A 27,976-nucleotide genomic window follows, 5' to 3' on the forward strand; every position below is an offset into this window, starting at 1 on the left:
TCAACATCCAGAGTTGTACATTTGCTACAATGGATGACCCTGTATTGACAGATCATTTTCACCCAAAATGCAGACTTTACATTAGGATTCCCTCTTGGTGTTACACATTCTAAGTAACCCATTTATTGTTTCACATTGTTTCTAACTTTTATGGTGCTCATCAAAATAAAATATGATTTTAAATACTTAGACAGTGAAATTAGTCTTCATATGGCATTGGTTTTATGGCATGCCCTGTGGTTTGTTGAACCTGTCATAATCACATTATGACCTAATACTACAAGAACACATTGATAGAATCAGCTCACATTACCGTGGGCCTGGGTAGATGTCACCCTGTTACATCAACATTTCAGATGAGCCCCATCAACCTTGTATTTTAATACAGAGAAAGGCAATGCGCATCTTTTCACTTCTGAATATTGGCCAATATTATTTATTAAAAGATGCTAGTTTAAAAACTTGTTCATCTGTACACCTGGTTCATCCCCATAACCTCAGTAATATAAATGTAAGAAGAAAGCTTTCCTAACCCTCTAGTGTATATCTTGCCAGCAAGTGCATTTGAAAGAAATTAGAGCCTGGTTTTTGTTTTTTTCATCATGTTAGTACAGGACTTTTCAATAAAAATAAATTACTTTTGAGCATATTTGTTTGGACAACAACAACAAAAGAGATCCATTTGATTGATAGTGGACAGAATTTTCATTAAGTTTAACAGCAAAAATACCACAATCGAATCATTCACCTTCTTGTTTCAAAGGAAAACAGAAAATTAGATGCACTGAAGTCTACACAAATGTTCACCATGCATATTTTAATCATTAAATGTATTATCAAGAATCATGTCAGCATGACATTCTAATATAGGAGCTTTACAAAAATGTGTAATCTAATCTAGGAATGCTCTGATCCTCCCTAAATCAGCTTCAAACATTTTCTGGGGTGATGTTCCTCATTAATTTGGTCCACGATATTTTTTACATGATAATTATATAATTGAATATACAAATACTATCAAAATAGACAAACTAGATTAATAATGAAACCCGTAGCAAATAAACTTATTCTCCCAATTTAAAGAACTACAATAACGAAATCCTTGATTTATTATTTTCACAATTGAAACATGTATACAATTTGCCCAATTTTGTATATTTTCTACTTTTCAGGTCTCTGCCTATCTCTGTAATACCTAAGTACTTGAGTCAGAAAAAAGGCAATACTGATTATTGGGAATCTCCCTGAAATGTGATGACAATCTGGAGCCCATCCTGGGTCTGATACCTACCTACAGGATGACTTGAACAAGTAATTTAGGCTCCCAGTCCCTCAGCTTTTTTTTTTTTAACCACTGGATTGAGGCATGGTTGACATATATAAAGCTAGGTATATTGAATGTATACATTTGATGATAATGGGAATAAATATGCATCCGTGAAACCATCACCATAATCTGCGCCATAAACATATCTAATCACCACCACCTCCTCATCTTTAACATGGTGATGCTAACACATGTTTTGGCTTACCTCATACATTGGTGTGGGTCTCAAATGAGATAATCATGTGATGGCACTTTATAAAGTATCTGAGTAAGATATGATCACAGTAAGGTAATTGTAATAATTCTCTTAGCATAATGGTAATATCTTGGCCTGTTTTGACACACATTTTCTATATCATGAATGGCATTCCTGGTCTGATCAAAGAATCATACCAGGAGAGATGGGCAGGTGGACACTTGTGGCTGAATCTGGAATGTATTGTAAATGTCTCATATTGAGCCTCTTTTGTTTTTCTTTACAACTTTCACGTTGGGAATGTGATATTGCTTTATTTTTTTTAATGTGCTGATTCCTTTCAATGTAAAATACAAAGCTAATCTTATTTGCTTGTCTTTACTGCTTAAAACACCTAAAATGCTTATTTAAAGGAGCAAGTTGAGTTTTAGGTTTTATTGATGTATACCCTTCTTTAATCCACGAAGGATTTGAGACAGTGTATAACAAAATTTCAAACTATAAAATGAAATATTAATAGAAAAAAATGGAACCAGGGGAGAGACAGATGAAAGTTTTTATATTAAGGCCAAGGATAAGAAAAAAAGAATATATATATAGGAAAAAGGAGGGTGTAGAGTGGGAGTTTGAAGGCGATGCCTCGAAATCATGACAGTCTTTATTCGTCTTTTATTTTTGAATGCCAAAACAAAATTTGAGCTGTTTCCAGGTATTTCCCTAAAATATGTTGCAATAATTCTAAGTTGTCCTCTCTTGAGTATCTGTCTGTTTTTATAAAAGGGAGCAGGTTCGTAGGGCATCAAATAAACTGGATCGATGCAACTTTTAATGACCCCTCTCCCTTGATGTTTTCATGGTAGACATTGATTCAAAACTAATATATACAAAAATACTATTAAGGAAAGCTATGAAATGATAATAGAAGAGCTTAATAGCATTACTTGAGAAGTATTGCGTTATTATTTATGATTTGGGATATATTTTGTCCCATTTACATGGCTATAAATAACTATTAGTATCTACTTGAGCAAATAATGTAGTGAATTATGTTTATAGGTGCTGCTGTATTAATAGGTAAAATAAAATAACATTATTTTAAAATATTACATTTTAGTAACTAAATACAACACCGGGAAAGGCTGTTCATTCTCTCACTCTTAAGTGAAAAATCCAGATGAAATATTTGTTTGGGTAAGATTATGTAATTTATTTTCAAAATGAATATAGTATTTTTCTCTGGTTAAAAAGTATACTTTTATTGTAGAAATATATTCAAATTGATGAAAGAAAACAACAAAAAAATTAAAATCACCAATAATCTCATTTCCGAGAGATCACACATAACATTTTTTTGGATATTCATCTAGTCTGATTCTAACATGCCTCTCTATTCAGAAGCCTCCTTCCTATGCAGATTCTTCAATCCCCCTGCGTCTTATTTCCTCTTGTTCTGTTCTTGTATAAAGGAAATATACGTTCAGCATGTCAGATATACAAAGTGGTTCATGCACCAAATCATTGTCTCTGCTCATTACAAGGTCTGAGAATTAAGTTTGTGAACTCATCCTAGAAAAAGTGCTACATACCTCATTGCTGAATATCACTATGGTCACCTTTGAAGTACTCCCCTTGGGAAGCTATGCACCCATACCAGTGTCTTGTCCACCCTTCAAAGCAATTTTGGAACTCTTTTTCTGGAATGGCCATCAGATCTGTCGTCATATTATCCTTGATGTCCTGAATGTCATCAAAATGTCTTCCTTTCAATATTTTCTTTCTCTTCGGGTAAAGAAAGAAGTCATTGGGGGCCAGATCAGGTGAGTAGGGAGGGTGTTCCAATACAGTTATTTGTTTACTGGCTAAAAGCTCCCTCACAGACAGTGCCGTGTGAGCTGGTGCATTGTCATGATGCAAGAGGCATGAATTGTTGGCGAAAAGTTCAGGTCGTCTAACTTTTTCATGCAGCCTTTTCAGCACTTCCAAATAGTAAACTTGGTTAACTGTTTGTGCAGTTGATAACAAATTCATAATGAATAATCCCTCTGACATCAAAAAATGTTAGCAACATCATTTTGACTGTTGATTCGGACTGACGGAACGTTTTTGGTCGTAGAGAATTGGCTGCTTTCTATTGTGCACTTTGATACTTTGTTTCAGGGTCGTATTGGTACACCCATGTTTCATCACCAGTGATAACATGGCCCAAAACATCTTCTTGGCTTTCCAAAAGGTCTTGGCAAGCTTCAACTCTCCTTTGCTTCTGTTCATCGGTGTGCTCCTTCTGGACCATTTTTGCACACACCTTTCTCATGCCAAGATTTTCAGTTAAAATTTTCTTAACTCTTTCTCTATTGATGTTTGCTTGGCCTGCTGTGCTTCTCACAGTCAGCTGACGATTTTGACACACAATATGACAAATTTTTGCAATGTTTTCATCAGTTCTGCTCATTACTGGCCACCCTGACCTCTCGTGTCATCAATGACACGTTCTCTCCCCTCAGAAAAACGTTTAATCCATTTGTACGCTGCCGTTTTCTTCATGGCATTATCCCCATAAACTTGTACTAACATGTCCCTGGTTTCACTTCCACTCTTGCCAAGTTTAACAAGATATTTAATGTTTGTCCATTGCTCTAATTCAAGCTCAGACATTCTCGCGATGGCACATAAAAACATGCAATAACAATAATGAACGCCATTCAGCAGGATACCACCACACGTTGGCACAAACACATCTGTGAGACACTGATATACCAAGGTTATGAAACCTTACCAAGCTGTTTGTACAGTGCTGCCAATGTAAGTGCACAGTGACAAGTTCGTGAACTTAATTGTCAAACCTCATATTAGCCATCTAACCTTGAACTTGTTCAGGTGGTAGGCAATTGGACATTATGCTTGTAGGACAGAATGAAGTACTTACATAGTTACTTTATTTTAGGAACTGGGGACAATTTTGTTAACTGAAAAAAAGTTATTTTATGTTGCTTAGAAATATGAAATTCAATTTTCATACCATAAAAGAGATTAAACCATGGAACCAGGCATACATGTCCACCATAAAAGCAAGTGGAAATACAAACCCAAATGAGCAGCCTCACATTGTCTTTATCAACAAGTATCTGTTAGCTCCTTATTCAGTCATCCAGAAATGCTCTTTAGCAGGACTAGATGGAAAGTATTTGCAGTGGTGTCCTCCCATTTTTGAAAACTCAGATGGCATCTGCCTGTCTCCAGTATTGACACAGTTCCTCTAAGACCACTGACAGCAAAGTAGGATCATATTGTTCGGGTTCTTTCATTTCCCCGGAATATACAGAGAGTGCCAAAAAAATGTATACACATTTTAAGAAAGGAAAAATCTATTAAAATTGTAATACTTGGTATATACCGATAACAAAGATGAACACAAGTCACGTTTGACTTCTGCAATTACAAGAGGTGTTCAAAGTGGTTACCATCAGCGTCCAGACACTTCTCATTACGGCGAACTACTGCTTGAGCAACGTCGACCAAAGTGTCCACTTGTGTACATTTTTTTGGTAGCCCCGGTAGTTAGTCTGGGGTAGGGTTTCCAGGCGGGAATTCCCACCCGTTCTCAGGAATATTTTTCACTTTCCCATTACCGAATCCCGGGAAAAGTTGGTCGGGAAATTGGGAAAATCAGCTCCTTGAACCCAGTAATACCCACAATAGGAAATAAATGTACTATTCACAGTGTATCTCTTAGACATTTTTCTGATTTATCGCTAGGGTTTCCAGAGGAGAATTCTTGCCTGTTCTTGGGAATTTTTTTTTTTCTGCCTTTCCGTTCCCAAATCCTGGGAAAAGTTGGTTGGGAAATCGGGAAAATAGGCTCCTTGAACCCAGGTGGTTGGTAGTATCGGCTGTCAGTTTGTGGAAACGATTCATCGTGGAGAACAGAAAACAGTTTATATCTCGGGATTTGGGAACAGGAAAGCGAAAAAAGTTCCTGAGAACCGGCGGGAATTCCTGCCTGGAAACCCTAGTCTGAGGCCAGAGATTGTAACTCATTCAGAACAGCAAGGTGCTCTTTTAAAATTCCCTCACCTAGTTGAGGCTCATTTTCCTTATACCATTATACCTTTTTCAGTCTGATGAACATTCTCCGGGACAGAGCAGGTAAGCAGAGGAGCTGAGCAGTTCTGCTTTCTGTGTCATCTCAATCCCTAACCTTCTTTCTTCAGCCCCAATCAGTGAACTTACATCTTTCTGGTTCTCCTTTCTCCAAATGGAAGTAGAAAGGCCCTGGATGGTATTTTTAATATTATCGCAAGTCTCAATTCCAGGCTCAGCTTTTCCTCCCTGTGCAGAGTTCTATATTGTTCTTTTTAATATCCGTCTTCAGTTATGCGTCCCTTATTTCATACCATGCTGATACACTTTTAGAATCTGAGCTCATTTGAGGAACCCTGTATGGTGGGCTGCGTCTTGTTATACACCACCCTTTTTAAAAAATTGTCGCTGGGATCATTTGCTATTGTGTTGTCAAAATTTTATTCTTGAAAGCTCCCCAAGCCTCTTGAGATACTTTTTCCTTTGAAAATGTAACATCATGGGATTGCTACATGTTTTTCCCTTCTTAATCTCACAAACATACCAGGCCACATGCACACACACACACACACACACACTCACACTCACACACTTTCCTGAAAGACGGAGATCACTCTACTTGTCTTACAGATTGTCCAAATTGATCATCATGTATGGAGATAAAAGGTTAAATAATATATAATAGCCCTGATAGTTCACTAAGTCTGTCCCCATATAACCTGAATAGTTTTCTAAACCCTGTTAAATTCTGTCTGCAAGTGACTGAGGTTTGGCAATCAGCCTTTCTTAGTTCTTTTCTTGTATAAGAAACATCTATATGTACTATGTGAAGTGGAAGAGCAATCATTTAAATTTGTTGGGTATCTTCATTGTTAAATGGCTAAGGTAGTGTTTAAGTGAGGAGAGAGAAACACTTGAAAATGATGTTTATATTTCTTAATAGAAGTAAAATTTATATAAGATGAAAACAGATTTATCTGGGAGGGAAGAAAGAGTGTATTCTTAGATCACATTTGAACCTGTTAAATGTATTTTATCATTCCAATCTGTCAGGATACTTTGTGTAATATTCAGATCCTGCCATGTGATTTATTTTTTATGCTTTCTTGCTCTGTATAACTATTAAGTTATAAGGAAGTGTGGAAGGATTTACCGAACTGGGAAACACATACGTAGTGTGTTCAATCTAAGTTTGTCAACTGATTTTACTCATAAAACCAACACCTTAATAAAAAGAACATTCCCATAACCTCATGCCACCATCCAGTCAATTCCTACCACTGTAGGTACTTATTGTTCTGATTCTGTCACCATAGATTAGTTTTGTCTGTTCTCGAATTCATATGAATGAAATCATGCACTAAGTACTATTTTGATCAACATACTATTGTTGAGATTATTCATCCGTATTGTGAGTATATTGGTAGTTCATTCCTTTTTATTGTTGGTTAGTATTCCATTGTATAAATATGCCGCAATTTGTTTGTCTTTTCTGTTGATGGACGTTCAGGCTGCTTTCAGTTTGGGGATATCATGAAAAAAGGTGGTATGAGTGTTTGTACAAGTGTTTTCGTGAGCATATGTTTCCATTTGTTTTGGGTAAATACTAGGAGTGGAGTGGCTAGGTCAAATGTTTCTAAGATACTGAAAAATAGGTTTCTAAAGCGGTTGTGCCATTTTACACTTCCACCAGTGGTCGTGAAGAGCTCTATTTGCTCTAAATCCTCACCAACATTTGATCTTAACAGTTCTTTTCATTCTTGCCATTTTATGGGATAGGAAGTGGTATCTTGTTGTGTTTTGATTTGTGTCACTGATGACTAACCAATTGAACATGTTTTTGTGTAATTCTTGGCCATTCATGAACAGAGATCATGTGTGTTCAAGACAGTGCCCTTCTTACTGGGTGAAACTAATACCGTGTTTCTTTGAAAAGAAGACCTAGCTGGACCATCAGCTCTAATGTGTCTTTTGGAGCAAAAATTAAGACCCAGTCTTATTTTACTATAAGACCTGGTCTTATAAAATATGTAATATAATATAACATAATATAATATAATGTAATTACAATATAATATAATTATAACATAATACAATTATAATATAATTATAATATTATATAATTATAATATAATATACTTATAATATATAATACCAGGTCTTATATTAATTTTTGCTCCAAAAGACTAGAGCTCCAAAAGCATTAGAGCTGATGGTCTGGCTGTGTCTTATTTTTGGGGAAACAGTGTTATTTTGAGGTCATGGGTATAACTTGGAAATTGGGAATGGCGGACATTTTCCTACTTGGTTTCTTTCCCTTTAATTTTCTCTGAAGACTATTGTAGAGCAGGCGCTGCTTGGGCAGCAGTGAATTGACTTTGTAAAAGCACTGCTCCATGCCCAACCCTGTTGCTAATATAAAGTGCTGAACTTCTCATTATCTTTGACCAGCTGCTGAAAATAGTCCCTTCAGAGCCATCAGCACTAACTGGTTAATTAGAAGTTTACTAGGTATTTAAAAATACAGAAATATGACTTAACCGTGATTTGTACCACCTGGGCTATGCTCATTCATTTAGTCGTTTAGTCAACAAACTTTTACTGATTAACATGGTGGAAAACTCAGAAAATGTAATGTCCCTGTAGTAAAGATGCTCATAAACTTCCAATCAATATAAAGATGTTTAATTTGATATAGACCATGAGAAACATCTTCAAGTAGACACAAAAAATGTGGAGTAGGATTTCACAGGATAGATAACTTCTAGTTGAAAATATATTCATAACGGAGAGTATTGGGGGTGCGTCTTCATTTATCCACTTAACAAATGTATTTTGAGCATTACCATGTAGCAGGCACGTTGCTAGGCACTAGAGTGAGAACAAAATGATGATTTCTGCCCTCATGGATCTCATAATCTAGTGGATTGGAATGGAAGGATTACATAAGTAGAAATGAAGGCATTCATGATGGAGGAAAGGGTGAAGATCTGGAGAATGGCCAAGGTATCACTGTGAGTTGTACAGTTGTTCTGTAGCATGGATGAAGAATTGGAGAGTCATTTTGAGAAGCCTAGAAAGGTTGCTCTCAGGAATGCTATGAGGTTCTGAATGTTGTCTAAGCTATTTGGACTTCATGAGGCAGGTACTGAGGATTCCGTATGAATGTTTGAGCAGGAAATTCATGACAGACTATCCATCAGGAGGATTCATCTGGAAAGAATATGTAGGATGTTTGGGCATGAGAAAGGTTGAGGAAACACAATTAGGAAGATGTATTACTAACTTAGGTGAAGTGTGGTGAACAATGAGACTGAGGAGAATGACATGATGGAATCAATTGGGCAAGAGATATAGCAGTTGGGATCAGTAGGACTTGGATCGGGGGAAAAGAAAGGGATAAAACACATATGAACTGGTGGTTTCCAGCCTAGTAAGTGGGAGAATACAGATGTCATTTAAATAAAGAGTGAAGTCAACAAGAGAAACCAGCTTCAGAACGATGTTAATGTTGACTTGCAAATGTTTTATTTGAGGTTTAAGTCAAATGGAAATGTGCTGAAATGCTAGGCAATAGTTAAGAAGGAAGCTTCACTAGAGGTAAAAAAAAAATTTAGAAACTATGGTGTAGATGCCAGACCGCTGCAGTGTACACCTGAAGCTGAAGATGAATAATAATGAATGTCAGCTATAATTTTATATATATGTATAAATATAATTATATATATAATTTTATATATATATATATATATATATATATATATATATATGGTTGCAGGATGTGGAGTACAGCATAAGGAATAGAGTCAGGGAATTGTAACAGCTATATACCAAGTCAGAGGGGTAGTAGGTTGGGGGATGGATGTTACCACTTTGTGAGGGGTGTAAATGTCTAACTATTACATTGCTTTTTACACCTGAAACTAACAAAAAAAAATGCCATGGGGATGTAATGTACAACATAGGAAATATAGTCAATAATATTGTGATAACGTGGTACAGTGTCAGATGGTTACAGGACTTACCATGGTGATCATTCCATCCTATCTTAATTGTCCTCTCAATCTTGTCCCCAACTGTGACAACAAGGAACATGTTATAGGGTATGGCATGGTAGAAGCAGTTTTTTGGATACTACATTTTTGCAATTACATGAATATTTTTATTTATCAAAAAAGTTTAGAAACATTAACATATGATAATTGAGTCTTTTCCTCTGCACAAATTAGATTTATAAGGAAGTCAAAATCACTACTGTTGGTTTTCATCTCTTTTTTACAACTATATCCGATCTTTTAAGGATTCACATGGATAATCCTGGAAGTTTTAACAGAAGACTTGCTTAAGTCCGCTGACTGTTTTAGTCTTAAACATTCCTCTGGTTTGTACGTAGTTCAATAAGGTACAAATTGTTGACATTGTAAAAATATGCTAATAATGGAGAGAATCCATTCTTGTTCCTAATTTGTCTGATTTCCAGGGGATATGCTCAGTCAACAAGAATACATGATTTTTTTCAAATCATCTTTCCTTCTCATCTAATTCTGTGAAAGAGAGGAACATTACCATACAACAGATAATGAGTTGGAAAATAAGAAAGAAAACTGACCTCCGAAATGAAGGCTTAGAAAAAGGAGTAGCTTTGGTTTAATGCCTGCGTAAATTAACAAGAGGGACACAGAAAGCTTAGTGATGTCCAACATGTGCTTAGAGATGATGTCTTGGCAGGGGGTGGGGGGTGGTTCTACAATCTAAGCTAAATGTTTAAAATCAATTACTTGATGTTAGACACAGAGATCTGTTTTTCATCCCTCTTTGTCTTATTTCTGGTCCTTCCCATTCTCAAGAGCCTGAGAAACTAAACCTTACCTTGATAACTTGTTATTTGTGGTAAGAGAAGAGACTTTGTAAAACACACTTTGTTTTTTAAACACACTTATTTTTTATTGTCTCTTTTCCATACTTGGGTGTTGTATGTATTTCAAAATTTTACTTTTGAACCATTCAAGAGTAGTGTAATATCTTGCCTAGTTTTGTGCACAATTTGTCAGTGAATATTTCTTGAGCAATTATTAAGGTAAGCCATGTCCAATAGTGCCTGGTAATACAAAGAATGGAAAAAAAATGCCTGCAGGCATGTATAATCTTAATTACCACAACCTCTGTCTTTTTTTGACCATCTCCCCAAACCCAGATACATATAGGTGTGCACACACAATTATACACACAGAATTAATTGCTCTATCTTGTTTGCATAGCATCTCACATAGCTGCATTATAATACAACGTTGTATATAGTTATTTGCTCTCCTCCATTAAATTGAGTATTGACATGAAAATACAAGCTTATTTATCATTGTAGAGGCATCAGATACAGAGTAGTCACGAAACTATTTGAACAAGTTGCCTGTATTAGTCATTAAGAGATTATGCCATAGCTAAAGCACGTAGAATTCCTTTGAGTACAGAAGAGGAGTTTGTTAAGGGACAAGTTTAATTCCTGATCTTTTCAAGAGCAGCATGAATATATTCTTACATCATTTCTGTCCACTGATTTTTGTTTAGTGGTGGGTGGATTGACGTTAGGATGGGTAGATATAAGCTGCTCTTTTTTTCAGGTATTGTGGGGAATCATGCTCCCTCTCAACTTTCTACATTATGCTATGTGCATTGTGAGACTGATTGCCAGCAAAATGGAAATAGAATGTAGCATTCTAGAGACATAGCAAGGATCAATAATGGCAACATTGCTGTCATTTTCTTATGTTGCAATTGTCATGCTAATATTCAGGAAGTCCCCAAATATATTTAGATTCTGAATGTTACCTTTGACGTTATCTATAATGTTTTCAATGAACATGGAGAATCCAACCATATTCAGTGCCAGATCCACAACACAAACCTAGTCTTAGCTCTGCCAAGAACCATCTCAGTTATATTTTCAGTCATAAGTTTTCCTCTGAGGTTCAGTCCAGTATCGCCAACTGCCCAGCTGATATCCTTTTCTCCACCCACATCTCCAGTGAATGGCGAAATCCTAGCTATTTACCTCTCAAACATCACTTGGTTCCATCCACTTGTATCATGGTCTCCCCAATCTGCACTATCTATAACTATATTGATATCTCCTTAACTCCATTGATATCTCCTATTTGGTCTCCCTACTTCTACTCCAGAACTTCTCCAATCTCTTCCTTCTACTGAAACCAACGATGACCAGCACCTAGCATAGTGTCTGGCTGATAGGAGGCAATCAACAAATAGTTGTTTAGTCAGGAATGACTCACTCACTGAGTGAAAATATTCGGTAAGCATGGCAAGTACCAATACGGATCTACAACTTTTCAGAGCCAATGAGATTAAACCTTTTAATCAAACATTTCCGGTCCTTAATTGCACTGACACATCATCTTGCTTTTCAATAACAATCCTGTTGCTTTTTCCATGCACTCACCTCATTATTTCTAGCCACCAAATGGCTTTTTTTTTTCTGTGTTATATTCTTCATCAGTAAAATATGCTTTTTTTTTCATTTTATTTTTTAAATTTATTGGGGTGACAATTGTTAGTAAAATTACATAGATTTCAGGTCAAATGGCTTTTTTTTAAATTTATTGGGGTGACAATTGTTAGTAAAATTACATAGATTTCAGGTGTACAATTCTGCATTACATCATCTATAAATCCCATTTGTGTGTTTACCACCCAGAGTCAGTTCTCCTTCCATCACCATATATTTGATCCCCTTTACCCTCATCTCCCACCCCCCACCCCCCTTACCCTGTGGTAACCACTGAATTATTGTCTGTGTCTATGAGTTCTTGTTTCTCATTTGTTTGTCTTGTTCTTTTGTTGTTTTTGGTTTATATACCACATATCAGTGAAATCATATGGTTCTCTGCTTTTTCTGCCTGACTTATTTCGCTTAGCATTATACTCTCGGCTTTTGAATAAATATTTGTATGCCTCCAAATTGATGTAACACCTCTAGAAAGAAGAATAAAGAATTTTAGATTGTGTCTAAATTAGAATTTGATCTGTGTCTCCTTTTAAATATTGTGTTTTAAGAGCCAGTGGGTTTTTATGTTTGGTTGGTTGGTTTTTGTTTGTTTGGTTGGTTATGTGCAGTATGTTCTATAATGAAATATCTTACATGTTTTCAAAGTCATCCTAGTAATTATGTAGAAAGAAGTTTATGCCCGAAGTCATCTGTTCTATTACCAGAATCACTTAATAAGCAAACATGGTCATAGACAAGATCCTTCGTTTGATCAGCCAGCAGGTCAATTTGTTTTCTTAACACATCTAAGTAAATGGAAAGTAAAACAGCTCCTAAATGTTCCCATCTTGTTCTCCTGAAGATCTAATGAATGATTTAGAAGCCAAGAAGGAATGAATAAGTCTGTGAACCTAGAGAGGCCTAGCATTGATTTTAGCAAAGTGAAGTCCATTAACTTTGCAAAGTTTTGCATTATACTTTACAATGACAGTTTTCTTTAAAACCTGGGCCACTAATTCAAATGCCTTCAGAGAATGGTAGAACACATGCATGCCCCACCAAAAGGCATTCAAGCTATTTAAGTTCTAATGCCAGAACATGTCTGAGGACAGATTTAACTTGCAGCCTTCCGTTTCAGATCCAAAGGCAGAGATTTAACAACATGATATACTTTTTTTCACCTTTGGAATCTCTGCTTAAAATTGAGGAATATGTTTTGGTGGGGGTTTTTTTGTTTTTGTTTTTTGGTGTTTTTTTTTTTTTTTTTTTTTTTGTGTGTGTGTGTGTGTCTATTTTGCTGGAGGCATTATTTCTTGGGGGGAAAAAGAAAAAAGAAGTTTGAGACAGTCTTACAAAGCATATAGTACTTAAAGCACTTTATAATGGATGCATTTGTTACGTTAATAGCAGTGATAATAATGAATGTATATATCACTGATATGGATGAAATAAACACATCGTAGGAAATTTCATTGTAATTTGATATTAGGTAAATGTCCCGTTTTTAAAAATCACCACTGTACAAAATTTCCCTTTAGTTCATTGGCAGGATGTTTGCTTTAGAAAAAGAACCGTCTAATTCTAGTTTCAGGAGGAATTATCATTATTCTTTTATGGCAAACATTATCAGGAGCAGATGGGGAATTGTAGCAATGAGCATATCTTCTATTATACCACACAGGAAAAAGAGGGATGTACAGAGAGGGATGTAGATGAAATCTAACAAGACCCCCTCCTATTTCCTACTCCCATAACAAACTAAAAAAAAAAAAAAATGGTTTCAGCATTGTTATTAGTGGGACATAACAAATATTTACTGAAATGCAAATAAAATGAGACTAGGAGAAAGAATAAGCTTAAAAAGTACATTTTAGTTTTGATCATTTGTGGAGGCTGATCCTCTCTGATTTGATTTAATTTGCTAATTATCAATAAAAGATCTGTATGTCCTTAGATACAAGTTGAATCTGGGATACAATTCACGTTTGGAGACATACCCTGTTTCCCCGAAAATTAGTATAAGACCTGGTATCATATCATATCATATCATATCATATCATATCATATCATATCATATTATATAAGATCCGGTCTTATATTATAGTAGAATAAGACAGGTCTTATATTAATTTTTGCTCCAAAAGATGCATTAGAGTTGATTGTCCGGCTAGGTCTTATTTTGGGGGGAAACATGGTATGTTACGGTCAAAAGAAGAAAAAACTCCTTCAGTATTATTTAATCCTCAGCTGTAAAGTCTGCTACATAGTACAAATATTTTATAAATACCTATACAAAGGAGGGGTCCTCAGCTCTCCCTGGGCTCTTAAAAGGCCCAGTAGAAGACGGAACGTTAAGCTGAGCATTGCAGATGAGTAATGAGTTTGACCTGAAAAGCTTAGCGGGATAGTCAAGGAAGTAGCAAGCCATTCAGTTTCACTGGGAGTTGGAACTAAGGTTGAAAGTGGGGAACAGCAGAAAATCAGGCTGCAAAGGCAGAGGGGAGAAGAGGCCCTTTAGACCTTGTCTGGTAGGCTGATGTTTGGACTTCCCCTTGGAGTTAATAAGTAGGCATCATGTTCGATCTCCTCATTCCGGGCTCTTGACCTTGGCCTTGATTTTCAACTCCTACAAGTTTCGTTCTTTACTCAAAAATTGCCATTACTGTAAGCCATTTTTCACTTTTTTTCGATCCTTCCTGTTTTTTTGTACACTTTTTTTTCCATTCTTGCCTCTCTTTCACTGTTTGGAACTCCTGGATTTCCCAGATTTCAGCCATCCATTCATCCTTGTCACTATTCTCGTGAGATGCTCTCACATGGTCATCAGGTCTTCTACCAGGACAGAATCACCCAGTCCATGAATGGGCTAGGTTAAATGTGTCCTGTTGCTGAGTCTTCTATTTGTCTTGGGCATTTGGCCATGTATGTTGCTTCCTTACAAAAATTCATCATCTGATAAAAATTGAAAGATACTTTCTGGAGCATATTAAGAGCTCTGAAGACAGGGTGACTATATAGTCTAAGAATTAACATGAGAGGCAACCTTGTTTAATTTATCTTTGACAAAAGGAGCAGAGATTATTTTTCAGTCTTTTGCTTGAATTCTAGAAACTGACAAAGATAAGCAATGGGAATAATCTTAAGCAGGACAGAAAGAGTAGCACCATAGGTAAAAGATAACATGTCGTATTGCTATGAAATTACACCATAAAATTCTATCTGCCAGTTTTTACACATCTCTGTAAGGTTCATATTATTGCATATTTTCACTTGACCAATGAGTAAACTGAGTCAATGATTGATCTGTCTCAAAATAAATTATTAACAAAATTATAAGGAAATCACAGGATTGGAACTGTGACACATTGCTTGTTCAGTGAGGTTTGTTTTTCTCTCTTGTTTTTAATTTTATTTATTGGGGTGACATTAATTAATAAAATTATATAGGTTTCAAGTGTACAATTCTGTAATACATCACATATATATATATATATATATATATATATATATATATATATATATATATATGACATTGTGTGCTCACCACCCAGAGTCAGTTCTCCTTCCATCACCATATATTTGATCCACTTTACCCTCTTCTACCTCTCCCCTCCCCCCCCGTACCCTCTGATAACCACTAAACTGTTGCCTGTGTCTGAGTTTTCGTCCCACTCACTTTTTATCTCTTCTATTTTCCTATTCTGCCTAGTTGGGGATACTTTGCTTATTCTTTATCTCCTACATAGCATATCCAATTTGTCATTGTACAATTTCTCATACCTGCTTCTTAGCTTATTCTTTTTCTTCATTTGCCACATTTTGTTTTCCATTTATTGTGTTTTCATATAGTTTTGAAAAGTTTTGAGAACACACTTCTTATATTTCTGCATAGTTTTTGTATAAAATATACTGGATTCTTTATCTCATATTATTGACTCTATGCAAAAGTTGCACGTCTTCCTTGCCTGTAATTCTTCCCTCACTTTGACCAGGCTTGAAGGATTTAGATATATGTGTCATTTTCTATAATTCAGGAACATTTCTCAGTTTAAAAACATACAAGAAGTTGAGAATAATACAGTAATTCTAAAACATGTCCGCTCTTGCTCACTTGCCCCCTCCACGTGCCTCTTGCTTACCCTTTCTTTAATAATATATCTGTTTTGTACACCTTTGTCCTCTGACCGCAAGAGATTATAATTCAGTCTGCTTAGGGTAGAATTCTGGGCTTTTATCTTTTGAAAAACTCCCTAGGGGAGTCTGATAGGCAGTGCTCATTAAGAAGGATGCTTTAATATTGGAATCAAAACACAACGAGCTTTCTAACTATAATGAATAATCCAATAGATTTAATTATGATTTTCTTTCTGTCCCAAACTAAGACTAAATGTTAATTGCCAGAGAAACAGATAAGGATAACTATGACAACAGAAGATTAATATGATATCAAAGCTTGGAAATTTCACTGTAGTGATTAATTTAGTACTTAAAATATTTAAAAGCTATAGAATTAAAATCAATTCATTTTCCATTAACTGAAAAAAGTTGATTGAGGTTTTACATTGAATTTTGTGAATCAAATTTTATTTTCTTTGGGCTCAGAAGCTAACTGTAAAACACCATGTATCAATTTTTACTTCCTGTTTTGATTCATTATTTTGCTGTGTTAAGCTTTATTACTGAAAATGCTCTTGAAGTAGATTACGCACTGTAAATACTTCTGATTACAAAATCTTCTCGCAGAAACGGTGTAGACTATTAATGAATTCTTCTTTCACAAAATTCAAAAAATCCGAAGACCCTGATTTGGGACTTTATATAAATGAGATTTAGATCTGACCATTTAAAATTATTGCTTCATTGTTAGCAATTCACTTCTCTTATCTGGGAAATAGAAATAATAAAAACCTTTGTTGATTCTACAATTAGGTTGGAAAAGTCACTCTATCCATCTGCCTTGAAGTAGAAGGAAGGGCCAAAATAAAAAATACAAAGCAAAGGGGCTAAGATAAAAATTTTGAAGCAGCTTTGGTTGATAGCATTGGAAACCAGCAGGAGGAATTCTTTGATTACTTAACAAAGATTCAGAAGGCATTTACTCTATCATCTTACTAGTCAATGTATTGTTCCTGGACCGGCAATGTCAGCATCCCCATGAAGCTTGTTAGAAGTAGAGAATTTGGGGTCCTGCAAAGACCTATTTAATGAGAATTAGCAGTTTAACAAGATCTCTAGGAAATTCTTGTACGTGTTCAAGTTTGGGGTGCACTAATTTAGCACACATCTAATAGATATTCCATGCATTTTTAAAACATATTACTAATAGTTGGGGGTATTGGACACTATTGGGAGTACACATTAGAGTCATAATCTTTTTCCTCTAACTGCTTCCCTGACTTCTACTTTAGGCAAAGTTCTCCCGTTTCACTAGTCATTCACGATTGCATGATCCAGCTAGTTTCCAAATCCTGTTGATTCTGCCATAACAGTTCATGTTCCCTCTAGCCTTTCCTTTCTGGTGTACTGTCAAAACTCTACTTATAGCCCCAATACCTATCTCTCCAACTCTTGTCCTAGCTCTTTTGCCTGTGTCCCTATCTTCACATTAGCCTATACTCGGCTTCCTAATTATCCAGAAACACAGCTCTAGCTCTGTCTCTCCTGTATTTAAATCTTAGGTCATTTTCTGTTGCCTTCCAATGAATTGCAAGCTCCTTACTAAAAAGCAAAGTCCTCTCTGCTCAGACCCACTATACGCCCAGGGCCGCATAAACCTTTCCATAAACTACACTCACACGGTGACATGGAGCCCAGATATATACTCCTGATCAGATCATGGCAAGTGCACACCATACGCCTTGCCTTCTGCCATCCTTCTCCCTCCTGACCTTCTATGTGCCTAAGGCCTACCCATTTTTTAAATTCCGAGTTCCCCCCAGAGATCTCTCCTGTTCATCTTTCCTCTGAGATCATCCCTCTTCTGATGTCATACCTATTGAACACATTGCTTTCTCTATCCTACTGTATACAGATGGTGTAACGAATTAACCTTTGCAACTGTGTTTAATCTCTTCAACTAGATTCCACACTGCCTAAAACTTAGAAAAATGCACTCATTTCTTCAAATCTCTAGGATGCCCAATGATAAGTATTGATAGAAAGGATACCGTGGTCATAATGAGAGACTGAACTGTTCCATCCTCCCTCCTTCTCTTCTCCCCGACTTCCTTTCTGTATAAATTCATGTATTCACTCAACAGATACTCATTGAAACCTCTCATACACCAGATATTGTGCTAAGCATCAGTCCTATTCACTCATAAATAGGTCATGATCTCTGACCTCAAGGAATGTATGGCATAATAGGAATATAGACACAGTTTGTTATGAATGGGTATACCAATTACTCAAAATGACTGCCACGTGCAACACCGACCTGAACAGGTGATAAACAATGAGAGTAAGTATCGGAGCAAAGTCAACTAGTTGCAAGGAAATATCACATGTTTACTAGAGCATATCTGATGCACATTTAAGAGAGTATGGTCGGGCAAGCTTATGAGTAGTTCAATAACTGTGCCTAGTTTTATACTCATTGTTAGGTACTGTGTCCCTGGAGTAGTGGCTTGTTACCATTTTTTGCTGATATGTTGAGTCTTTGAACTGCTAAAGTTATACTATCAAAAGTTCTGTTGAAAATACTACATAATAGCAGTAAAAAAATACACCACAAACTTTATGTGGAATGAGAGTTTAAAGGAGACTCGACCCAATCTCAGAAGACCTGCATTCATTCATTTGGCAAGTATGTTCTGAAATTTACTATGTACTTGGCATTGGGTCAAGGGACAGGGGAATATAAAAATATTAGATAATTAGAATCAGGTCTATCCGGAAAATGTTCTGCATACCGACTTTATCCCATTAGTACCTAAAGATGTGGGAGTCCTTTAGATTTAAATATGGTAGGTATCTCAAGTTCTCATATTACTTCATTTTCTAAACTTCACATTTAGTACTGGGTTATTTTAATTGCCTTACAAATTCTAGATTAACTTCTCTTAGGAAAAAATGGTAGCATGCCATTTTTATTTAATGGTAAAAAGCATTTTTGTTTTATGCATATTTGGTTGTAATAATCTCTTTTTTAATGGAACAATTTTTTTTCTGACATTTTTCTCTTAAAATTTAATCCAGGGTAAAAAAGAGAAGATACTTAAGTTTGGCACCATCAATGACTCATAAAAATGTTCTGGTGGCTATAGATCATTTTTTAATTTGTTGCTGTACCTTAGGGATTTCTCGATAGGCTGCCCCTGAAAGCAATTATTTCTTGATTTTATCATGCAAAATGCATTGATGGAAACAGAATTTGAAGTAAATTTTTTTTATCATAATTTATTGGGGTGACAATGGTTAGTAAAATTACATATGTTTCAAGTGTACACTTGTGTAATGAATTTTGAGAATTATTATGCTAAGTGAAATAAGTCACACAGAAAAAGTCGAGAACCATATGAATTCACTGATATGTGGGGTATAAAACTGAAAGCAACAAAGAAGACGAAAAAATAAAGAAACAAAAAACTCATAGACACAAACAATAGTTTAGTGGTTCCCAGAGCGTAAGTGGGGAAGGGATGGTAGATGAGGAAATAAATTTCATTCTAATATAGTAATGAATTTTTGTTTAAGTATTTCTAGAGGTTTGTTTTTTGTCTTTATTTCTTAATAGCTAAACGATGTATTTTCTTTTTCACCTCTCATACTGACAGGCACTAAGACATCCAAATACTTTTTCACGTTTAAATTTTACAACACTTCATAGACTATTAAACACAGAACATCCTTGTGGGGACAAGAAATCGAACTTGCTCTTGAAAAGGTTCCCAACTAATTGATTTGTAGGACATTATAACAACCTCTAGCTGACAAGCTTTACAAATATAAAAACTGGAGCTGCCCTGAGAGGGTGCTTTTTTTACTGACACATAAAAGGTACCTTTCTGTCTTGTATCCTTTGGATATACGCATGTCAGTTTCATAGAGAAACTTTCCCATGGAGCTTTTTGATTTTTTTCTCTCCCAGCAGAACTGCATGTGGTAGCACATTGTTGAATCTTTTCTCAAATAAAAGGACATAGGGCTTCATTTTTGTTTTGCCTTTTTGGTATCTTACAGGAACTCCAGGATGGCATCGGGCAGCGGCAAATTGTTGTCAGAGTATTGAATGCAACTGGGGAAGAGATAATTCAACAGTCCTCCAAAACAGATGCCAGTATTCTACAAGAAAAATTGGGAAGCCTGAATCTACGGTGGCAGGAGGTCTGCAAACAGCTGGCAGAAAGAAAAAAGAGGTAGGGTAAAAGATAAAATAGGAATTCTCAAATTTAGCAGAGCTATTTAAGCTGTCCTTAAAAAAAGATTTTTGAAAGATTATAACCAGGATGAAAGGCACTAACGTTAAGGAGCCCATCAACAGTTAATCAATAGCAATAATGAATTCTTTATTTATTTCTCATATATTGAAATGTGTCACTGTTGCCACTTAAGTAGACAGTACTTTTCTGCTATTTTAAACTTTCAAGGTTTTTTTTTAAATCACATGATTGTTTAAATATGAATGTCTTCAGTATATTCCAACTTTAACAAGCTGAATTTCAATGACTTTTTTAAAAAGAAGATGAGAAAAAGAAATGATAAAAGACTATTTTGTAGGAAAGACTGGTCTTTGGCTGGATATTTTAACAGCTTCAAATGTGACTATACTGCTGAAAAACATGATAGTAATATTTTCTTTAAGTCCCACTGCATTTGTTAGTGCAATCTTGGAGAGGGACTTGGGCCAAAAATGTTCAAATCTAAAGGGGAGAATAAAATCTCCGAAAGGTTATTGTTGAATTCAGCCATCATTTAACTTTCCCTTGGAATGCATTGAAAGCACAGAAAGCCAAGTGTATGCTGCTTTAGGTGGATTGTGCAGTTGGAAGGCATCGATATTTTCATAAATGGGATTTTTATATTATGCTTCCAGTTTTTGGTGCTAATGTTTCCTGTTTCATAATGGAGGACTTGGCCTTTATTTAGCGAATGAGACTATTGTGAACAACGAAAACTCCGTTCTCCTGCCAAGCTCTTGCTTCCTACCTGTCAACTACATAATAGGTGGATTTTAATATTCAGAAAGCTAAACTGACTCATTGATGAATGCCTTGGGTAGGGAGGCATTAGACAGATTTTGGCATTATGCCCATTGTCTTTCCCCACCTCCTCTCACTGCCTTGGCTCATATTGCATTATATAGCAGGTAGATAGACTTCATAGTCCAAAACGGACACATTAGTTCACATACACGCCTTGCTAAAGTTAAAAAAAATAATACCATCATCTAAAAAACATTTGTATTTAAAAACTTGGTTCAGAAAATATATATGTGTGTGTGTGTGTGTGTGTGTATGTGTGTGTGTGTGTGTGTGTGTGTATATATATATATGTATATATATATAATTTAAGATGTTATCTTAGAATGTGTATACATTTTTTGGCACCCCCCAGTGGAAACGCAAAATAAAGACCCAAACTTTGTAGTTAAACTGCTTCCTTGGGAAAGTTATATACTTTTTCCCAAGTTAAAATCCTTCTATTAAACACACAACTATCCCATTATTTAAATAACTGATATGTTTACATTCTGAACAGGTTTAAACCTGTATAAAGTCATTTCTGAACTAGACACAAATCTAGTCTAAAATAAGATGTTAAGAAATGAGAAGGTTAAGAAAAATTGACATGCTATAAAAAAATTGACATGCTATAAAAATATCTTGAATTCATAAAATGGATTACATTTATTGGAGGATTATTTTTCTTTATTATATGTAAAGTATTGTTTCTCACTTTTAAATGTCTTACTCATAAAGTATTTAAATAGAGTATATTAATGTTTTCTCTGATAACTCTTTTGCACCTGCATTTTAAAGTCTTATTATCTGTTATTGACGTCTAAATGCAAATTAAAACTTATAAATGAAGATCGAGCGATATGCCTGTTTCACCAGATAAGCTCTAAAATTTCAGATCCTTGTAAGTTTCTAAGGAAGTGTATACCACTGACTCTGTCGTGACATATTACACAAATTGTAGGTTAATTACAGCTAGGGATTTGGCTGTAATTGGTTAGAAAAATGTTTCCCATTTAAACATTTTGACCTACATCAAGTATTATATTTTTGTGCTTTAAAAAGTCAAGATCAGCTTCCTTGAGGTTTTTTTTTCTTTTTAACTCAGCTTTGAAAATTGTCAACTTCACGCTACATTTTTAAAATAAATGTTAGCATATTTAAATTTCCACTGAGATCAGTTTTGTGACACACTTCCTCAGGATTTTTGTATCATTTGAATTTTATGAAATATAAAAAAGTAATAAAATACACTCACAGCTATTTCCAAGCACCCAGTAGCAAATAAAGTAAAAATAAATAAAATAATATTTCATAAACAATATGTTAACCTAACAATTATGGAAGGGCTGTAATCATAAAAGTATTATTCATCAATGGCATGTTTTCAGCGCAACCCAAGCAGAAGTTAGAAGGAAATGGAAGTTGTTTGTTGCACAGGTGAAAAATAAGATGACTGTTCAAATTAACGAAAGTATTCTTAGTTTGCAGTGTGCTTGGAACACAGCTGCTGAAAGTATTTAATGATTCTTAGTTCTACATACACATATGAAAGTATATAATTTAAGCAAAAAATGTCTACAAAAATTGTTTGTGGCATTACAGTTATATAATTTTAAAGCCTTCTCTTTGAAAATGCAAGCTATCAGAAATATTTGAGAAGAAAATCCTCAGAAAAATTCAAATAGCAGTGGACATCCATTAAGGTTAGTCTACGTTGGAAATAAATGGTGTATAAAATATAGTCAATTAGCTGTGCAATTTAAGATAGAAAATTCACTGTTGCCTGAATTATGTAGCAGAGGAGCTGGATAACATTTGTAGGTTTAAGCCTGATAATAATAAATTTAATCATGGCTTAGCCACCAAAATACTTTGTAAATGACGAAGATGCAAATGGAAACCTGTGGGCCATAGGTTAAAAGAAAGCAAGCCTGTGTATGACAATTTTTAAGCCCTGGTCCATTGACAGAATATAAAGGATGCCATGAGATTTAATAGGGATAAAATATTGCCTCTTTGTTGGGCATTCCCTTGCGTTTTGAATATTAGCAACCAGCCAGAGGAATACTAGCAGTACCTGTGAAATCACAGATATTTTCGTATCTCATTAGAGTCTGTATAAATATCTCAAAATATTGTCCATGCTTATCACTACTTCAAAACTGCAGTAGTTATTAGATATGCCACAAGATCTTATTCATGTGTTACATGTATTACTATATCACATTTGTTTGTCTAATAGATTTTAACTATATTTCATTACAATTGGCTTCCTTTGGAGTCCTGTGTGTTTTATATTCTGAACTTAAAAACGTTATTCTGAGAAGGTTTCACCAGATTGCCAGCGTGGTCCTTGCGTAAAAATGATCTTAACTTTTTCTTGTCTGCTCAATCCTTATTCTCATGTACTGTGGTTTCAGTCCTTTCAATGGCACAATCGCTGTTCTCACACACTCCTTTTTTTCCCTGGAGTTTTCCAGCATATGTACAAGTCGAGAGAATTGGGTAGGCAGGCCTGCGAGCAATGATTGCCGGCAAAATAGGAAAGGGTGTTTTACTTAGAATAATGTCCGTTGATAAAAGATTGAATAGAAGTGGAAAGCAAGGTTATAGGAACTGGAATCCCTAAATTGAGGAATCTCTAAATCATAACCCATAGCAATAAAAAATGATCTCAAGAGATTATCTCTCCTCTTCCCTTTAGACAAATGTGATATTACTTCCCCCATTTCACAAATGTGGCAATTATTATGCTAGCATATATTGAGGAATAAGTTTCAAATGACACCTGATTGAAAATATTGCTGGAAATTTCCCCCGATTTTTTTCTAGTGAAAAATTCCAAGCATGTGGAAAAGTTGAAAAAAGTAACATAATAGTACCCATATACCCTCCTGTACTTGTAATTTCCTAGATTCAACAATTAAGATTTTGTCATAGATGCTTTTTATTCCTTACCTCCTTCATATCTGCCTTTCTGTAATATAGGAAATAATACATACACACACACACACACACACACACACACACAATTTTTTTATGTTTTTAACATTTGCAAGTGAGTTATAAACGCCCTTATACTTCACCCCTAACTACTTCAGTATGCATCTTCTAAGAATAGCAGTATGTCATATATAACCATGCTTATTTATCAAGCTCAAGAAAATTAAAAATAATACCACATTATTACTTAATACCCTGCCCATATCCAAATTTCCCCAGTGGTTCCAAAATGTCACGTATAAGCTTTTTTTAGTACCAGCAACCCATCATGTCTCATGCATTGCATTTGGTTTTGTAGCAGAGAAAAGAACCTTTTTCCTCTATCCTCCTCCTTAGGTTCAGTTTTAGAGTCTGCAAGTTCAACTGACAAAAGCCACATTAATAAAAGAAAAGGCATACACATTTCATTTGATGTTAATATTTTTGTGTGGCCTGAGGGACTTCATGGAATGCAAGTGAAAACCCCGAAAAGTGGTAGAACTAAGAGCCTATATACTATTTTAACAAACAGCAATACAGTGTAGGGACGGAACAAGACAAAGGAAATGAGGTTTGGGCTTCTAGGCATGCTATATTGTAGGAAGGTAAGTATGGTATATGGGGAAACTAATGGAATACAAGGGTTATTTCAGTAAGATTTCTTTATGCAGATTCAGTGCTGTCTTCAGTGATAAAAAGTCGTCTCCTATTCCTGATACAGGAAAGGGGAGGAGGTTACCCTCACAAAGGGAAATGTATACCCTACTTTTAGGCAGAAACAGGGAATAGTAGAGAGCTTTTCCTGTGTTTGCTGTTTCTCAGTTGCCTTCAGCTCAAAATAGTCCTTCTGCTGAAGTGGCATATTTTGGGGTAGCATTTTCTGATCCCCTTCAGTTATTATGTTTCTTCAGTCCCTTTTATTCTAAAACAGCTCTCCCACCTCTTTTCTTTTTACTGATAATTGACATTTGAACGAGTCCAGTACAATATGCTCAAAAACAAAAAAAAAAAGTCACCTCTCCGTTCTCTTTATTTGTTGTAAACCGGAAGTTGGGTCTAGATGAGACTTGAAAAATGCAAGTCAAATGTTTTAGCAAGAATATTTCATGCAGGGTGCTGTGTACTTCATATCACACTGGGAGATGCATAACACAAGGTAGTCCCATTCTAAGTGATGCCACGTTAAGGTGGTCACATTCAGATCTTGAATTGTAACATGACATTTTTTTTTCTCTGAAATTAGCAAGTCATCTTATGGCCTTAATATCCATTGCTGATTCTTCCCTATCTCAATTATTACATTGGGGTTGCAAAATGATGACTTTTCTAATTCTGACTTGATCCTACAAGCTGATTTCTTCTTTGAAAGCACACACACAAGAAAAGCTTTCTTTTTTCTCTTTCTTTGAGGTCAATATGGACTTGTGCATTCTTATGTATTCAATATGGTATAGTGAATTACAGTTATTCTTGTTGATGCTCACCTTGAGCAAATTTGACCAGTGTTTCCTTAAATGTCCCAGGATCACCTTACATTCTCCCTGCCTCAGGTTTGGAATCAACCATTTCACCAAGGGTCTTTGGTTTCTTTTAGTGGTATATAGAAACCAATATCTGGGCAGTAACCCCTTCTCAAAGGAATACTGCTACCTTTCTGGAAAGCCATCCTAGAGGAAAAAAAAATTTTCACATAACTCTCTCATGGACATAAAAATCTCTTTCCAAATACATCAATTCCCAGGAAGGATAGGCATATTAAAAGCCCTTATGTGTAAGATTTCATGTAAAATCAGTAACTTCTTATTCATTTCAATGCCTCTATTTCTGAATTTGGGGAGTCAAGTTTACCTGTGTATAATCTATGCTAGTTTACCAAGCAAATTAATGGTGTAAATAAGCTAATGGGAGGCATTCTTAAATGTACTTAAGGGAAGAAATTGTTTTTTAAAGACCTTAGCTCATTGTTTGCATGCAAATGGCTGCTGTTAATTAGAAATGAGCCTTATCGAATTCATTAAAGTAGGCCTAGCAGGACCTCTTCTTGAAAATCTCCATTAGCTATTCATATTACTCTATGTACCCTTTGTAAGAAAACCGTTTTCCCTTAAGTCTCCTTTCATTTTGGTTTCTCACTAATTCAGACTCCCCTAAACAAAACTGCCTTCCCTATAGCACCTTTATTTTCTACAAAATGAAAATTAAAAAATTTAATATAATTCAAAAGTCTCTTTGCAGCCTATGCCATCTTTTAAATGTACCCAGCATGTCCCAGTAAACCAGTGCTGCAAGCCTTCTCAAACATTCACTCTTTGTCCCCAGGATCTCTCCAGCCCTAACTCTAGTCTCTCTGCTCTGTACTTGAACTTCCCTGGTTTCTCATCACAGGTTTTGTTTGATTCTGACTCTCTCTTCATTCAGCCCAGAGTTTGCAGACGGAGTGCTCACAGGCTGAATCTGACTTGGAAAACATGCGATGCTTTTACTTAGTCACTGTTTTGTAATAATTGCCGACATTTAAAAATTGAGAGGCTTCACATATATTTTTCTATGTATGGATTTTTGTCTACTTTTGAAAACTGAGATCTGGCTACTCGGTGCTCATTCCCACATTCTCTCCAGGCACCATTAGCGACAACTGAGTAACAGATGTTTCAGACTCTTGTTACTCAAAGTGTGGTCTCTGGACCAGTGCACACACATCACCTGGGAGTTGCTAAGAAATGCAGAATCTAATAAATCATAGTCAGCATTTTAACAAGATTCCCAGGTGATTCATGTGCACATTAAAGTTTGAGAAGCACTGATTTGAGCAAGCAAGCATTTTTTTTTTCAGTTTGCCGTACCTGTCCCACCTCAACCATTTATATTAATTGCTTTCCCATAGACATTTGAATTTATAATACTTCATATAAACCCTTGTATAATGATGACGGTGATGGTGGTGGTGACAGCGCTTATTAATGCCAGGCGCGGTTCCAAGTGCTTTACATAGCTCATATAACCTTCATAACAACTCTGTTCTTATTTCCATTTTTACAGAAGGGCAGTTGGGGCCCAGACTACTCAGGTTCTTTGCCCAGGATCACATGACTAGCAAGAGTTTGAACCAGGATGTTAACCCAGAAACTCTGACTCCAATGTCCTTAACTCTCGTTCCAATTTCGCATTACTTATCATAGCTTTGGCCTTTAGCAGTCTCTAGGATACACTTCCAGTTTCTGCCCAGCAACTTCTCAGTTCCTAAGCCCATCCCCTTAGCTGGCTGTGCTTAGTAGCGAGGGACTAGGACGTGAAGTATGATCTGACATATCTTTCCAACCATGGTCTCCATCATTTCCACTATTTCAGCTCATGTCTCAAGCATAAAAGGACTTGAAGTTTTGGGTCCATCAGCTTTTGCAAAAACCATTTACTTTTTGAGGTTGAATGGCCTTTTCCCTTATTTTTTCTCAAAATCTTACCCATCCTCCAAAATCCAACTGAAGTGCTATTTTGTCCATGAATGGTACCTGCTCTTCTCTTGCAGAAGCAGTTTGTTCCCTTAAGTTTTTCTTGCTCCTTTTTAGAAAACTCACATAACATTTTACATACCGTGTTTCCCCGAAAATAAGACCTAACCCTTACACGTAGGCCCCTTACATAACCGGAAAAGAAGCCATAGCATGATTTTTCAGGATGACATCCCCTGAGCATAAGCCCTACTGAGTCTTTTG

At 35.7% G+C, this 27,976-nt stretch overlaps 1 protein-coding gene across 6 annotated transcripts in view; it reads left to right on the forward strand.

The window, feature by feature from the left end:
* DMD (dystrophin) overlaps positions 1 to 27,976 on the forward strand; it is a 2,143,628-nt gene that overhangs the window by 1,286,089 nt on the left and 829,563 nt on the right. For all 6 annotated transcript variants that reach the window (XM_033109718.1, XM_033109734.1, XM_033109713.1 and 3 more), the window contains exon 45: positions 20,281 to 20,456. In XM_033109718.1, the coding sequence (XP_032965609.1) occupies positions 20,281 to 20,456 (176 nt within the window). The remainder of the gene's footprint in view (positions 1 to 20,280; positions 20,457 to 27,976) is intronic.

This window comes from Rhinolophus ferrumequinum, chromosome X (assembly GCF_004115265.2).
Source record: "Rhinolophus ferrumequinum isolate MPI-CBG mRhiFer1 chromosome X, mRhiFer1_v1.p, whole genome shotgun sequence".
NCBI lineage: Eukaryota > Metazoa > Chordata > Mammalia > Chiroptera > Rhinolophidae > Rhinolophus > Rhinolophus ferrumequinum.